Source organism: Microcaecilia unicolor, chromosome 5 (assembly GCF_901765095.1).
Source record: "Microcaecilia unicolor chromosome 5, aMicUni1.1, whole genome shotgun sequence".
Lineage (NCBI taxonomy): Eukaryota > Metazoa > Chordata > Amphibia > Gymnophiona > Siphonopidae > Microcaecilia > Microcaecilia unicolor.
In genome coordinates, this window is record NC_044035.1 from 28,089,496 (window position 1) to 28,106,277 (window position 16,782).

At 44.1% G+C, this 16,782-nt stretch overlaps 1 protein-coding gene across 1 annotated transcript in view; it reads left to right on the forward strand.

Moving 5' to 3' along the window:
- The window catches only part of SORCS1 (sortilin related VPS10 domain containing receptor 1), a 588,550-nt gene that overhangs the window by 369,889 nt on the left and 201,879 nt on the right, over window positions 1–16,782 (forward strand). The window contains exons 9-10 of the mRNA XM_030204718.1: window positions 4,871–5,050; window positions 9,467–9,613. Coding sequence (XP_030060578.1) covers window positions 4,871–5,050; window positions 9,467–9,613 — 327 coding nt within the window. The remainder of the gene's footprint in view (window positions 1–4,870; window positions 5,051–9,466; window positions 9,614–16,782) is intronic.

A 16,782-nucleotide genomic window follows, 5' to 3' on the forward strand; every position in this document is an offset into this window, starting at 1 on the left:
GTCTGTGAATTCAATCCACTGGGTTTGGCAATACAGGACCCCCCCCCCCCCCCATTTTATTGCAATGGGTCACCTGGCAGGGGGCTATAAGAAGCTCAGACCTCAGGCAACCAAGGACAATCCTTTATTTATTTTATTTTGGTGCATTTTTACCCCACATTTTCCCACATAAGCAGGCACAATGCGGCTTACATTAAGTCAAGAGCCGCCACTATCCAAGCTGCATTGGACTCAAATCAACCTATGCATCCAATTTCTCCTACTTAGGTACACAAATATGGAATGCACTACCAAAGAGTGTGAAAACGATCCATGACCATCTAAACTTCAGGCGATCATTAAAAACCTATCTGTTTTGCAAGGCCTACTCTACTGATCCAACTTAAATGCCTTAACTACGTAATGCATCAAAACCTCACATCGTAATGGACATTGTATATTCCTTAGTTCCTTGAGCCTTGTTGTACTTGTATACCCTAACCATACCTGACCCTTATTTTAAACTGTATTTGTTTAATATCTACTGGACTTGGCGATCGCCTTGACGGTATTATGTAAGCCACATTGAGCCTGCTAATGGGTGGGAAAATGTGGGATACAAATGTTACAAATAAATAAATCTGAACATGGAACATTGTATAACCTGTCCTATTTGAGACTGAAATGAAACTTTAGTATCTATAAGTACAACGAGAATACAAGTAACTGAGGCTTCTGCAATGCCTGTACCCACTATGTTCTAGAAGAGTGCATCCACATTAGGAACCTAGAGTGGAGGAGTAGTCTAATAGCTAATACAATGGGTTGGGAACCAAGGGAACAGGGCTCAGTTCCCACTGCAGCTGTACAAAAAATAACCTTGGATTATGAGCCCACTAAAGACAGAGAAAGTATCTGTATGTAATACATAAACCACTTTGGTTGAATTACAGAAAGGTGGTATATCAAATGCATGACCTATGTAGCACCTAATAATAGAAAGTAAGTACATTTATTTTCAAAATACTAGCATAAGAGGTCAAATATACACCTATAATTTAGGCACGAGCAACTACATCAACTGTAGAGCTGGTGTAAATGTTCTCTCCTAAATTGCTAAACAGCATAAATGATAGTTTTCTACCATTTACTCATGCAGTTGTGTGCCCCATCCATGCTTAATTCAGACTCCGCCCATGTGTACGCCCACCTTCAAACTACCTACATGCCATTGCATTTAGGCACTTTTTTTTAAATAGAAAAGCATACTGCAAGAATATTGGAATTTGCACATGCATGTGTACACATATGCACAAATGTGTCAGTGTTCTGGTCATTTATGCACATACCTGATATCTAAATGTTGGCAACCACTTTAGAACATAAGAATAGCCATACTGGTTCAGACCAATGGACCATCTAGCCCAGTATCCTGTTTCCAACAGTGGCCAATCCAGGTCACAGGCACCTTTCAAACATTTCATGCTACCAATCCCAGGGCAAGTAGTAGCTTCCCCATGTCTGTCTCAATATCAGACTATGGACTTTTCCTCCAGGAACTTGTCCAAACCTTTTTTAAACCTAGATGTGCTAACTGCTGTTACCACATCCTCTGGCAATGAGTTCAGCGCTTAACTATTCGTTGAGTGAAAATTATTTCCTCCTATTTGTTCTAAAAGTATTTCCATGTAACTTCATTAAGTGCCCTCTATTCTTTGTACTCTTTAAAAAATTAAAAAAATCGATTCACTTTTACTCATTCTACACCACTCAGGATTTTGTAGACCTTAAGCATATCTCCCCTCATCTTTCTTTTTTACAACTGACGAGCCCTAACTTATTTAGCCTTCCCTCATATGAGAGGAGTTCCTTGCACTTTATCATTCCGGTCGCTGTTCTTTGAACCTTTTCTAATTCCAATATATCTTTTTTGAAAGCAATAACTCAAGATAGGTTTACCATGGAGCAATACAGAGGCATTATAATATTCTTGGTCTTATTTACCATCCCTTTCCTAATAATTCCTAGCATCCTGTTTGCTTTTTTGGCTGCGACCGCACACTGGGCAGAAGATTCCAGCATATTGTCTACAATGACGCCTAGATCTTTCTCTTGGGTACTGACTCCCAAGGTGGACTCTAGCATCAAGTAACTATGATTTGGATTATTCTTCCCGATATGCATCACTTTGCATTTGTCCACATTAAATTTCATCTTGCATTTGAATGCCCAGTCTTCCAATTTCCTGAGGTAACTCTGCGATTTTCACAGTCCACATATGTTTTAACAACTTTGAATAATTGTTGCCCAGTCTCCCAGTCTCATAAGATCCTCTTGTAAGTTTTCACAATTCTTATGATTTAACAACTTTGAATAACTTTGTGTTATCAGCAAATTTAATTAGCTCACTAGTTACTCCCATCACTACATTATTTATAAATATGTTAAAAAGCAAAGGTCCCAACACAGACCCCTGGGGATCCCCACTATCTACCCTTCTCCACTGAGAATACTGACCATTTAAGCCTACTGTGTGTTTTCTATCTTTTAACCAGTTTTTAATCCACAATAGAACACTACCTCCTATCCCATGACTCTCCAATTTCCTCTGGAGTCTTTCATGAGATACTTTATCAAATGCCTTTTGAAAATCCAGATACACAATATCAAAGCTCACCTTTATCCACATGTTTGTTCACCCCTTCAAAGAAATGTAATAGTATGGTATGCAGCGCTGCATATGCCTTGTAGTGCTATAGAAATGATAAGTAGTAGTAGATTGGTGAGCAAGATTTCCCTTCAATAAATCCATGTTGGCTTTGTCTCATTAATTCATGCTGACTTCATTCCAGATATTAGCTCAATCTTGATCATGTTATGATCACTGTTTACCAGCAGATCCAACACCATTAACTCTCATACTATGCCCTGCATTCCACTAAGGACTAGATATAAAATAGCTCCCCCTCTTGTTGGTTTCTGGACCAGTTGCTCCAAGAAGCAGTAATTTATTATGTCTAGGAATTTTACCGCCCTACCACTCCCAGATGTATCATTTATCCAATCAATATTGGGGTAATTGAAATCACCCATTATTATACTATTTCACAATTTGCCAGCTTTCTTAATTTCTGTAAACATTTTTTTTCCTGTCTGTTTGTCCTGTCCTGATGGACGGTAGTACAGCACTACAAGAATACTCCTTCCCTTCATAAGTGGAATTTCTATCTATAAGGATTCCACACTGCTGTCTGTTTCATGTAGAATGTTTATTTTGTTTGACTCAATTCCCTCTTTAACATATAGTGCACCCTCCTCCAATTTGATCCACTCTATCATTGCAATATAATATGTACCCTGTTAACACAGTGTCCCTTTGATTGTCCTCCTTCCACCAGGTCTCTGAGATGCCTATTATATCTACCTTATCATTTAGTGCTATACACTCTAACTCTTCCATCTCATTTTTTAGGCTTCTAGATTTGTATACAGATGCTTCAAATTCTGTTTTTAACTTGCATCTTCAAGCTGCTTAGAAGTTGACAGGGATAATTTGTATCTCTTCCTCTGCTCTCCCCTTAAACACACCTGGCTTTCATTATTCTTGAAACCTCTGTATTGGGATTTCCTAAATGTCCTGTTTCAATAGTATCCTTCAAGGATATTCCGCACCAAACCATACACTCCTGGGTGACTTTCAGCTTTGCTGTCCATTTTAGTTTAAAAGCTGCTCTGTCTCCTTTTTAAATGTTAGTGGCAGCAGCCTGGTTCCATCCCAGATAAGGTGGAATCTGTCTTTTCGTAATAGGCTCCTCCTTTCCCAGAATGTTGCCCAGTTCCTAACAAATCTAAATCCCTCATCCCTGCACTATGCAGAACCCATGCGTCTTTGGTCCTCTGCATGGAATGTGGATCATTTCCGAACATGCTATCCTGGAGGATCTGGATTTCAGCTTTCTACCTAAGAACCTAAAGTTGGCTTTCAGAAACTCCCTCACAAAGTGGAGCAACGATCAGTCCCTATGTACGTCAGGAAGAGGGAAACCAAGGGGTAGGGTAAATTGGCTCTTCCACAATACTGAAGATAGCTCAAAAAGGCGATCTTTAGTAGAACAACTCAAAGGAGTTGACACAGCTGCTGTGTTTCGGCGTCAAAACACCTGCCTCAGGAGTCTACAAAAACATATACAACACTAGTATAAACATATATGTTTTTAGTTTTTAATGATATATATGTTTATACTAGTGTTGTATATGTTTTCATAGGCTCTTGAGGCAGGCATTTTGTGCTGAAACACAGCAGCTGTGTCAAGTCTTTTGAGTTGTTCCAATAAAGATCACCTTTTTGAACTATCGTCTCCCTCGGTCTTTTGGAAGAGCCAATTTACCCTACTCCTTGGTTTCCCTCTTTCAGAACCACCCTCCCACATTTTCCTATGTCGTTGGTACTCACATGTACCAAGACAGCTAGCTCCTCCCCAGCACTATCTAGAATCCTGTCTAGGTGATGCATGAGGTCCATCACCTTTGCACCAGGCAGGCAAGTGACCAGGTGATCTTCACATCCACCAGCCACCCAGCTATATACATGCCTAAAAATCGAATCACCACCTACTCTAACCCTTCCCTCCTGGGCAGAAGCTCCTGGAGACACATCCTCGGTACAAGAGGATATTGCATTGTCTGGTGGGCAGGTCCTGGCAGGTTCTCTCTTGAATGCGGTTGACTTGTCGGTGCACATTTCAGAATATCAGATTGTAAAGAATGATTGCAGAGATGAATTATTTTAAGGCGCAACAAACTATTGAAAATTGCCCTGTATAGGTAGGCAGAAGGCTTGTGACTCTCTGAATACATATAATTAAATTATTTTCTTTGCATTCTTCTGCAGGACATGCATGTTATCAGTACAGATGAAAACCAAGTATTTGTCGCCATTCAAGAATGGAACCAGAATGAAACGTACAACCTTTACATATCTGACACTCGAGGTGTCCTTTACACATTGGCCTTGGAGAATGTGAAAAGCAGCATCGGGCCAGAAGGAAATATTATGATTGACCTTTATGAGGTATATCACAAGTGCAAACTGCAGGGTGCTATATTTTGCCTGTTTCCGTGAAGTACAAGAATGTTTTTTTGTAGTGTCTACTGTAATTGGGCATGTGATTAGCTCTAAAAATCATTAGAACACCGTTAACTAGAGGTGTACATGGAGAATCATGAATAGCTTAATCCCTTCAGACCTCGGAGATCACATTCTGACAATCTTTCAAGCTAATTCCAGGTATTTTATCTGATCTAAATGACTTTGTACACATTTTAAAGATCACTGAAAGGATTGAACAAATAACACATCTTGGGGCCTATTTATTAAAGCTCAGTAGGGTTTTCACTCACCGGCACCAGAAGCATATCCAGGTTTGATGTCAGGGCAGCAGCGTGAAGCTGAAGGACTGATCTGCAAAGGCGCCATTTTGTTCAAAATCTGTTTGGGGAAGCGGCTGCTCCCATTGCACTTCACCTAGTTACGCCTCTGGCTGGCTCTAGAGGCAATTAGCGTCATCAATAATTAGCACAGAATGCTCAGAAGACTCTAGCGCAGGAGACGATGTGCACACCAAAGGTTAGAGCAAATGGCATGCAACTATAGTCAAATGGATGTTAATGAGGTCATTTCCTATTCCCTTTCCAAAGCTCAGAGGACAGCTCACAAAACAAAGCCACACTTACAGTTGAAAAACCAGCTCAAAGTAGGCATTAGGGTGTTTGAAGAGAGGATTTCTCACAATTCTTTCTTTAAAATCTGCCAGTTTTGATTTCTTTTGGAAGTGAAAGTCCATACAAGCCTGGAAGCACCGGTACTAAGAAATAAGTATTTGCGATTCCGAGCAAACCTAAAAGTGAAAGCACACATTGGCATCTGTTCCCTGCTCTTAAATATAAGCCTTACAAATTAAAAACAAATTGAAAAGCTTATATTTAAAGGTGCAGAAAAGAGACACTAATGTGTGTTTCATTTTCCGGCTTGCCTGGCATGTGTGCACGAGCTGAGCTTATGGCAAAACTCTTCTACACACAGGGCTGGTCTTAGGGTGAGGCGACTGAGGCGACCACATAGGGCCTTGCGCTCAAGGGGGCCCTGCGCGGTGCGCCTGAAGTCGCCCCGCCCCGACTGCCCAAGCTCCAGTCCCTCCGCCCTCTGAATGTTAAAAGTTACCTCGTCGTCGACGTCGGGTTACAGGCAGCGGCCAGCAGGTAGCAGCAGCAGTGAAAAGTGTGCAAGCTGCTGGGCGGCGCTTCGGGAGACTTCCTTTCCCTCGTTCAGCTCTGGTCCCGCCCTACTTGTACATAACTCATACCGGAAACATGACCCCTAGCTAGGGGCTTCATTTTGACAGGTGGCACCAGAAGGGTAGAAAAAAACGGGATCATTTCTGCCTGGGGAACCCCTAGACCACCAGAGATTCTAGATATTGACACAATGGTGAGAGGCAAGGGGATCCTTTGGAGGCAGGGGATTTGATTGAGGATGGACTTTGGATTGGGAGGGGGGGGGCTGGCCTAGAACTCATGGTTGGGGCATCGTGCCGTAGCTTGGTGGCCTGATGCTCCCAAGCAGTACAATAACCCCAGCTATTTTACTGTAATGCTATGATCATAACACAACTTGGGATGTGCACCCAGTGTTCACTGCAAGTTTTGAAACGGAATTTATAAAGAAATGAGCTGCTTTACACGAATTTGCATGTTTTGCATCTCATTATCATGTAACCTGCAGTGACTTAAATATCACTGTGTTAGTGCAAGACAAATTGCGTTAGTGCCCTTCAAGTCATGTTAAGGGGCAAATAATGCAACTTATGCCGTTAAATGCTAACGTTCCCATAGAAATGTATAGACGCGTTAGTGTTTAACGTGCCTTAAATGTACAGGCGCGTTAAAAACGCTAATGCACCTTAGTGAACATACCCCTTAGAGCCCTAATGCAACTTGATAAAAAAAAAATGCCTAGGAGACAGTTGACTTGTTAATAAAAACACTGCATTAAGGTCGATTTGAAGAGATGTGATTTCAGGTTGCCATAGCAAAGTTTGTAACAAAAAAGGATTTGGATAGCCTGGAAACTCCCTCTGTTTGATCTGGACTCCTGCATTCTGTGATAGTCTCAAAAGTAAGATGATAAAATATTTAAACAGTGGTCCTGCCCGCTGCAGCTTTTGTTACAATGCGGCTGCTGTGAGGAGGGATCCCTAAACCCTGCTGTTACAACATCTGATGTAATCAAGAAAAGGCACCGTGCTTCTCCCCTACTATAGAGAAGGCAGATTTGAAGCTGATTTGATGGGATCAGTAGCCAGGGTGAGGCCGATTACGAGACGGAATACAGGCTGACACTAATACTCCCAGAAATGCTCCTTCGCACTAGATTGTTCCGTCTTGAAGGGGGTTTGAAGGCCAGCTAGCCCACATCTCTCAATAAGACTGTTGTGAATGACGAATGCTCAAGGGGGAATGGAGAGGAGGAAAATCTATACCTTAATTAAATAGCTGCGGATGGAGGGGGCCAGCAGGGCCTTGGCAATAAAGCCAGCGAATTTAGAAGAATAAATTAAAATAAAGACGCCCTGGATTAAATGCTCTGACAAGACTCGCTGAGAGGGTGTATATGCTCTCCTATTAAATCAGTCAAAAAAAAAAAAAAAAAACAACAGCCCAGAGCATTCCCTTTCCTCCAGAAATCCCTTAGTATTGAATGTGGAATTTCAAACTATAGGGATAAAAGAGTACCATATTAGTGTGGATTAAAGGTTAATAAATAGGAATTAAATTTCAAAAGACTAGTTCCATTTTTGATCAGCTTTCAGAGGCCAAAGCCTCCTTCCTCAGGGCTGAATCACAGAACCAGCTATGCACCCCTGGATTTAATGAACTCAATTAAATATTGCATTTAAAATAGAATGTAATAACTGTTTAGCCCTAGGACTAGGTAAGACTGTACTGGTTTCTTACGTTCCTCTGAGCATGTCTTAATCTGTGAAGTCCAGGCTGAATTGATAAGAAGTACTTTGCTTACTTTGAGGTCGGAAGGAAAAGTGGCTTCTCCACTGGTTCCCCAACCTAGTCCTGGAGGCACCATACATTAAGGGGTTAACATTTACATTACATGAACATCTTAATCTTAAAAATCCAGAATATACGTGTGAAAAACGTGTATATGACTAAAAGGCATTGTCTGTGTGGGTTTTGGGTGAGGCTACGGTGGGCTAGAGACATGAAAATGTATTACATAGTAACATAGTAACATAGTAGATGACGGCAGGAAAAGACCTGCATGGTCCATCCAGTCTGCCCAAGACAAACTCATATGTGTATACCTTACCTTGAATTTGTACCTGTCCTTTTCAGGGCACAGACCGTATAAGTCTGCCCAGCAGTATTTCCCGCCTCCCAACCACCAGTCCCCCCTCCCATCACCGGCTCTGGTACAGACCGTATAAGTCTGCCCAGCAGTATTTCCCGCCTCCCAACCACCAGTCCCGCCTCCCATCACCGGCTCTGGTACAGACCGTATAAGTCTGCCCAGCAGTATTTCCCGCCTCCCAACCACCAGTCCCGCCTCCCATCACCGGCTCTGGTACAGACCGTATAAGTCTGCCCAGCAGTATTTCCCGCCTCCCAACCACCAGTCCCGCCTCCCATCACCGGCTCTGGTACAGACCGTATAAGTCTGCCCAGCAGTATTTCCCGCCTCCCAACCACCAGTCCTGCCTCCCATCACCGGCTCTGGTACAGACCGTACAAGTCTGCCCTCCCCTATCCTCTCCTCCCAATCACCACCCCCTCTTCCCCCCACCTGCTCCGGAAATTACTAATTTCCAAAGGGCAGTTCACATCAGGATAAATATCAGAATTTACATGTTCTAACTGGGATATCTAGGGTTCAGAAAAGCACTTCTACTGACCAGTGCTCCACTGGAGGGATTAGGGGAAGTCAGTGGTTGATTCCCCCCCCCCCCAAAAAAAAAAAAAAAGAAAAAAAAAGTAAAATTGACTAGGGATATCAGGCTTTGTGAAATCTTTGGGAACATTAAACATTTATGTTCCAGCACAAACATCTATATTCCCATTTTGATCTGCTGATATTTTAGGCATTTATGTTTTTAAAAAATGGTTCTGAAATGGACGCCCCTGCTGCGTGTGATGAGATCATAAGCATCCATTTCTCTGTTTATTTTAAAACAAGCTGTACAGTGTATCAGCAGATCCTGTTAAACAAATGTTGGAAGAACTGGATTTGTACGTGTTTTCTAAAATACCAGTCCAGATGTCTCTGTCTGTCTGTCTGTCTCTCTCTCAGAGAGAGATTTGTTTCATCAGAGGTCACCATTTCTCTCTTGCCATGTTTGAGTTTCACACAGTTGAATACACAGAGAAAGTCTCTCTCCAACAGATATATTTTTTAAGCTTTGTCGATTTCTCCTAGGTAGCAGGCATAAAGGGAATGTTCTTGGCTAACAAGAAGATTGATAATCAAGTGAAGACTTTTATCACATACAATAAAGGCAGAGACTGGCATTTGTTGCAAGCCCCTGAGACCGATCTGAGAGGGAATACGGTTCACTGCGTCCTGGTAAGCTATTTGCCTTCAAAACCTGTCTGTGGTTGACTCCATGACATTGGCTATTAAAACTAAACGCATTCAGTGCATAGGTGCAGTAGCACGCTTGTTCATTGTAATTGAGTCTGTTGCCTTGAGCAACTATCTTGAGGGGTGCTAACACGTTTCAACTTAAATTGAACACTACTTTGTTAAAAACAAAGGGAAAAAAACTGTAACGAGGCTTTCTACGCCTCTTTACAAAGGTACTGGAATATGCTGGTGTATTCTGAACGTTATCTGTTGATGATAAAGAGGTGAAACAGAAGTTTATCTGCAGATAATGTTCTCATGCAGTTAGGAGTCTGTACACTAGATGGGGCGAAGGAGCTGTAGATGAAAGTGGCGACCTGTATCTTTCTGCTTCTAATTTGTATTTTCATAAAGAAATGGTTTGTGATATGAAATTTCACTCAAAAAAGCTCTTTTATAATCGGTATAAACCCTGGACTTCAGGATTGCAGATACATTCTTAAAGAATTTGAAATTATATATTTAAACAAATGGAGTCTCACCAGTTTAGGGTGCCTACATAGATGGCTAACCCCTTAACAAACTTATCATCATAGGCTCTTCTACCCCAATCGAAACCCACCACAGTGTCAAAAACTCCCTATCGGAGAAAAAACTATGTAGAAAAAAAAAAAAAAAAAAGGAGGGTGTAGAAGTCACCAAAGTTTTCACCAAATTCCACAAACGTGAAGTCACAGGTTATAACAGTATGTGTGCCTGAAAATGGACTGAAATATTACTCTTAAATGTCACTTATAATATAAAGAAATGTAAATGGTATCCAAGTATCAGCAAAATGATCACTTAGCTTCTTTCATCGACGTGACAATTTGTGAACATTCCAACACCGGAGAGTCATTGATTTCAACTGTATCCTGGAGCCATGAACATCAACCAAATCCCTGACAATGGGATCTCCTGTTTCGTTACTGCCTCAGGAGGAAACAAACACAATTTTACTGTCAGTCCTTCCAAGCATAGTGGATATGAAATGCAATTTTACTGTTGGGCTGTATTCTACCAGTGTAGATTCCTAGAGGTAAATGCTGGAGGTACAACGTTTTGCGGAAATCTGGGTGAGGTTTGGGTTGCTGAACACCTCTGTCCAGTGACAAAATAACTTTGACTAGTGATGGTTCATATGTAGTTATAGTGATTACCCTACTGCAATGAAGAAACCAGAAATGCTAAAACGGACATGAATGAGGGAAGGGTGAAGATGGAGAGATAGTGGAGGAGTCCATGGAAGGGTGGTGCAATGAGGGGTGGAGAAGCATAGAGGTTGGAGGTTGAAGGATAGGTAGAGGGGTGGACAATGAAAACTGTGTTCATCCCACTGTCTGCTTTTTCACCTACCAACTTGACTGAAGGGAATGAAACAGTTGCTTAACAGTGTTGGTTCTACCATTTTTCAGGTAGCGAGACCAAGGGTGAAACATGGGGTTGAGTAAAAGAACAATAAATACAAAAACTGAACAAAGCCAAATATATAACTGAAAGAGCTCAAGTAGGAATGAATTGTATACCCTCATGGAGGGATATTATTACAAGGAGCCATTTGAAGCATGTCTAAGATTTCTGGGCCCGATATTCGGCCCATGGCAATCAGCGGTTCTAAGTTGCTGATAGCCAGGGACTGAATTAGACCAGCATTGAATGTCCAGGCTCTGGTACTGAATATCCAAGTAAGTGCTTTCACCTGGAATTTAACTGGACACTGGCCAATATTCAGAATGGTGCCAGCTTAGTGGGGTTTAGCTGGTTAGGAAACCTGTCCTGTCCGATTAAGCCCTTTTGAATATTGGGCTCTTTCTTTCTTTTCTTTTTAAAACAATCCCCTGAGTTGACTTGTGAATGTGCTCTTGGGATTTCATGGTTAAAATATCTCGATCCATATCTTAAGGTTGTTAAGGGAGGAAGACTCTCCCCGTATACATAAGAATGTGTACCGGAAAGAACAGAGGAGCTGAGAGTTTCAGCCTGAAGTCAATGTACATTGCTTTAAGGGGCCCTGTTACCAAGGTGCAGTAAAAAGGGCCCTGTGAGAGTGGTGGCGGCTGTTTTTGCCCCACACCCGGGCCCTTTTTACCTCAGTGGGTAAAAAAGGCCGAAAATCAACATGGCCATGCAGTAAAATTCCTACCACATGGCCATGCAGGGGGGGGGGCACTTGGGTGGCGGTAAAGGTTCCCACGGTAACCAGGCAGTGCATGGCGCTGTCCAGTTACCACCAGGTTAGCGCCGTGCTAATACTTATGGAAAAAAATTCCGTAGCGCTGGAAATGGCGCACGCTTGAGGTGGAACTACTGCCGGCGGCTGCGTTGGGCCGGCAGTAGTTCGGGGTTGCTGCGCGGAAACCCTTTAGTAAAAAGGCCCCTAAGTGAATTCCTTCAAAAAAGGTAGTGAATAAATAAGAGGCCGTTTTACTAAGCCGCGTAAGCATCTACGCGCTCCCAACATGCGCCAAAATGGAGTTACCGCCCGCCTATCGCATGGCTCTTGTGGTAATTTCATTTTTGGCATGTCTGATACGCGCATCTGAAAAATAGTTTTGGACGCACGTATCGGACACCCCATCGAGTGGCATTTGACGCGCGTAGGTCATTACCGAGTGGTTACTGCGTAAGGCTTTACCGCTAGGCTCAATGGCTTGCACTAAGGTCTCAGACCCAAAAATGGATCAACCCACGCCTACGCTACCGCATTTTTCAGCACCCCCAAGTAAATAAATAATGTGCAAGGTCTAAATATTCTGCACATCCACTTCACCCCCAGGGCAGCCGAGAGACTAGGCCGGGCCTGGGGCAAGGTCGCCCCGCCTCGGCCCCCCACCGCTGCCACTCCCCGTCGCTCCCCCCGCTGCCGCAGTCCACGGTCTCACCTGCCTGCCTCCACGGCTTCGGGCCCCCTGCATTCAAAGCGGCAGTCGCAGATCGCCTCTCTTCTGGCCTTCCCTCCCTGTGTCCCGCCCTCGTCTGATGTAACTTCCGGTTTCCGCGAAGGTGGGACACAGGGCGGGAAGGCCCGAAGGGAGGCGATCTGTGACTGCCGCTTCGAATGCCGGGGGCCTGGAGCCGAGGAGGCAGGCAGGTGAGACCGGGGACTGCAGTGCCAGCGGCCTGACCCCGGCGCCGGGCCCCTCTTGGAGGCCCGGGCCCGGGGAATTTTGCCCCCCCTGCCCCCCCCTCTCGACGGCCCTGTTCACCCCTATTCAGATAAGAGCCACAGCAAAGCAGCAATGTGGGGAACAGGTTTCTTTCCCTTCTCACCTCTCCAAGTACAAAGGGGTAAATGTTGTAAATAGTGTGGGCAGATCTGGCTTTTTTTTTAAAAAAAATTCTCATCCTAATCTCGGTGCCCAGCTTGCTAAACCAGACTCCTTGTTTTACTAAACTTCCTGCCCAATGCTTCTGTAGCTGAAATCTGCTGCTTTGTTTCTCTCAAGAAACAGAGCTGCTTATTCATTCACCCTTTTGTTGTTTTATTCATTTCTGCTTACTACACATGAAAAAAAGTGGAAAAATAAATAAATAAATAAATAAAAATAAAGTTACAGCGAGAACAAAAGGCTACGGCTTTCCTTTCCCTGTCTTCATTATTTATTAAGGCACATATGTCTGCAGTTACGAATTGCTTTATACAATGTACTTTCTATTTTAAAACATCTAGACAGAAAAGTGCATACCGTGTATCGCCTAGTATAAAGCATTTTGGATAGAAATATTATTTAGCAACAGAATTCGTACTAGGAATAATGATAAATGACAAATATGAACAAGGGGACGTTTCACTAAAGTGATTTAAACAGTCAAAGCAGGAATTAGTCCACAGCTCGGGTAACTGTTACCACACAGGCACGACACTGCTAATTCACTTGCCAAGAATATAGCTTGGAAATGAGCAGAAATGGGCAGGTTACGGGACCGTTAAGGGGCATGGACCGTGCCTTGCAGTAATGCACCACATGCTCTTCTTACCAGTGCAGATAGAAGAGGGTTTTAAGTGTACTTAATACACAGTAAAGGTCTTCTCTTTGCATTAACCCCTGGATTCTACATATGGCGACTGAAGTTGTGCCCGCACCCAGTGGTGTGCTGGTAAATTTTTAACAACAGGCTCTCTCCCTGGTCCACCTCGGCACCCCCCCCCCCATCCACCTCTGCGCCCCCCCCCCCCCCCAAAAAAAAAAAAAATTGCAGAGCTGGCTATACCCCCGGGGGGAGGGGGGGCGGCCAACACATTACTCTCTCCAGGAAAAAAAAATTAAATAATCCCAGGTTCCAATCTAATTCATATTTAATATGGGATAAAATGCCATAAATAAGAAAATAAATATAAACTTTTAACATTCAGCACCTGATTCTCAAAGTGGACATATTCCAAACACAATAATGAAAATAACATTATTTTTTTCTACCTTTGTTGTCTGGTGACTTTGTTTCTCTGATCATGCTGGTCCAGTATCTGATTCTGCTGCTCTCTATCTGTTCCCTTGACTCCGTTTCCAGGGCTTCCTTTCCATTTATTTCTTTTCTTTCCTCCTTTCTTCTTCATTTCTGGTCCTCCGCATACTTGACTGTACAGTGGATCCAGCTTCTGCCTATTTTCTCCATCCATGTGCAGTTTCTCTCCTCACTTCCTTTTCCCTCATCTAATCTCCTTCCTCTATCTTCCCTCCATGTCCTGCATTTCTTCTCTCTCCCTTCCCTCCGCTCCATCCATGTCCAGAATTTCTCTTGCTCTCCCCTCCATCCATGTCCTGAAACTCCCCTCTCTCCCCTGCCTCTCTCTATCCATCCATACCCAGCAATTCTCTTCTCTCCCCTGCCCCCCTCTACCCACCCATGCCCAGCAAGTCTCTCCTCTGTCCCCTCTACTCATCCATGCCCAGCAAGTCTCTCCCCTGCCCCCCTCTACCCACCCATGCCCAGCAAGTCTCTCCCCTGCCCCCTCTATCCATCCATGCCCAGCAAGTCTCTCCCTGCCCCCCTCTACCCACCCATGCCCAGCAAGTCTCTCCCCTGCCCCCCTCTACCCACCCATGCTCAGCAAGTCTCTCCCCTGCCCCCCTCTACGCACCCATGCCCAGCAAGTCTCTCCCCTGCCCCCCTCTATCCACCCATGCTCAGCAAGTCTCTCCCCTGCCCCCTCTATCCATCCATGCCCAGCAAGTCTCTCCCCTGCCCCCCTCTACGCACCCATGCCCAGCAAGTCTCTCCCCTGCCCCCCTCTACCCACCCATGCTCAGCAAGTCTCTCCCCTGCCCCCCTCTACGCACCCATGCCCAGCAAGTCTCTCCCCTGCCCCCCTCTATCCACCCATGCTCAGCAAGTCTCTCCCCTGCCCCCTCTACCCACCCATGCCCAGCAGGTTTCTCCCCTGCCCCCTCTACCCATCCAGCGATTCTCCTCCCTCCCCTGCCACTCTGAAGCATGTCCAACAATGTCCTTTACCCCCACCCTCCCCTCTGTCTTTTTTTAATTACCTTCGTCGAAGCGCGCACCATTTAAAGCCCTGCTGCATGCTGGCCGTCTCCAGGCTTCCCCTGCTTGCTTTGGAATGGATGATGTTCGTGCCTTAGTCCCGCCTTCATGAAAAAAGGAAATGACGTCAGAATGAAGGCGGGACTAAGGCACGAACATCATCCGAAGCAAGCAGGGGAAGCCTGGAGACGGCCAGCACACAGCAGGACTTTAAATGGCGCGCGCTTCGACGGAGGTAATTAAAAAAAGACGGAGGGGAGGGGAGGGTGGGGGCGAAGGACATGGTTGGCTATGCTTCGGAGCGGCAGGGGAGGTAAGCATGGCCTGTGATGGCGCCCTCCTGCCATGCTTACCTCCCGCAATGGAGCCGGCTCGCCCCCAACAACAACCGGCTCGCAAGAGCTGTCAAAATTTAACAAGCGGCTCTTGCGAGCCGGTGCGAGCCGGCTCCAGCACACCACTGCCCGCACCCCCTGACATTAATCGTACCCCCTCCTCCAAAGGCCAGAGCCTCCTTGTCATCAGTCACCTATTCCCCAACCTCCCCCTGCCATTGAACCTCACCCTCTGAAAGCACTAATGTGTGATCAGTGCAAAACGTAAATGCAGGGGATGTGCCCCATTTCTGCCCTGTATTTATTGCACAAATGTGTTTTATTGAAATATTGCAAACTGCCTGGGTGGTGTATCAAGAAACTAATAAACTTGAAAACTAAAACATTTGGACCAGTGAAGGGTTGACATCATTTCGTGAAACAATGGTGTGTAAGCAAAAGGAGCATTTTTCAAACTGACATGTTCCAAAGAGGGGGGAAAAAAAACCTTAATGTTGTAATATATTTATAGAATACACCAAGATGGAAAAAAAATGTTTGTTTGCTGCAAGCCTGTCCTGGGGCTCTGCTACATATAGATATATATAGATATATAGATTTAACATTTGAAAATGATACAGTTGCAGAAAACTAATAAAGAAAGGAGGCAAGGTGAAAACTTTCAGGCACCGAAAAATAGGACACTGATGGGCAACATTAAATATGTGATATGAATCACGGAATGAAGAGAGGTGCATATGTAGGCAACTGAAAAGTGAAGTGCTGAACTTCAATGGATAAATTAATCATGATGAAGCTGTAATGATAGAGGAAAATGTTTTCTCAGGCTCTTTGTCTTTACCAATGTATTTTAATGGAGGAAAAGTTTTATGATATTGAATGCTATGGCCAACATTTGCTGGATAAAACAAGACATTTCAATTCAAATATCATTTTAAACTTTCACTTTTATGAATACAGAAATAACAGAATTTCAAAATGTCTTCATAGCTACTGAGAATTGATTTTTGAAAATTGGTGTTTGGACTGGGGTCGGGAAGGGGATTAGTTACTCGGGAACAGTAAAACTTGGTGTTTTTCCACACCTTTGTTTACCAAGCAAATCAACAACCTATGGAATCTCAGTGCCTCTTGCCCTCAGACATCCATTCCCCAATCCCCCCAAAGAAAAGCACACCCCCTGCCATTGATCCCTCACCCACTGGAAGCAAAACTTGTATAGTAAATCCAGGGGGTGTGTCCTGCATCTGCCCTGCATTTACCACACATGGCATACAGTTAGTGCACGGGTACTGCGTTACATGCTTGGGC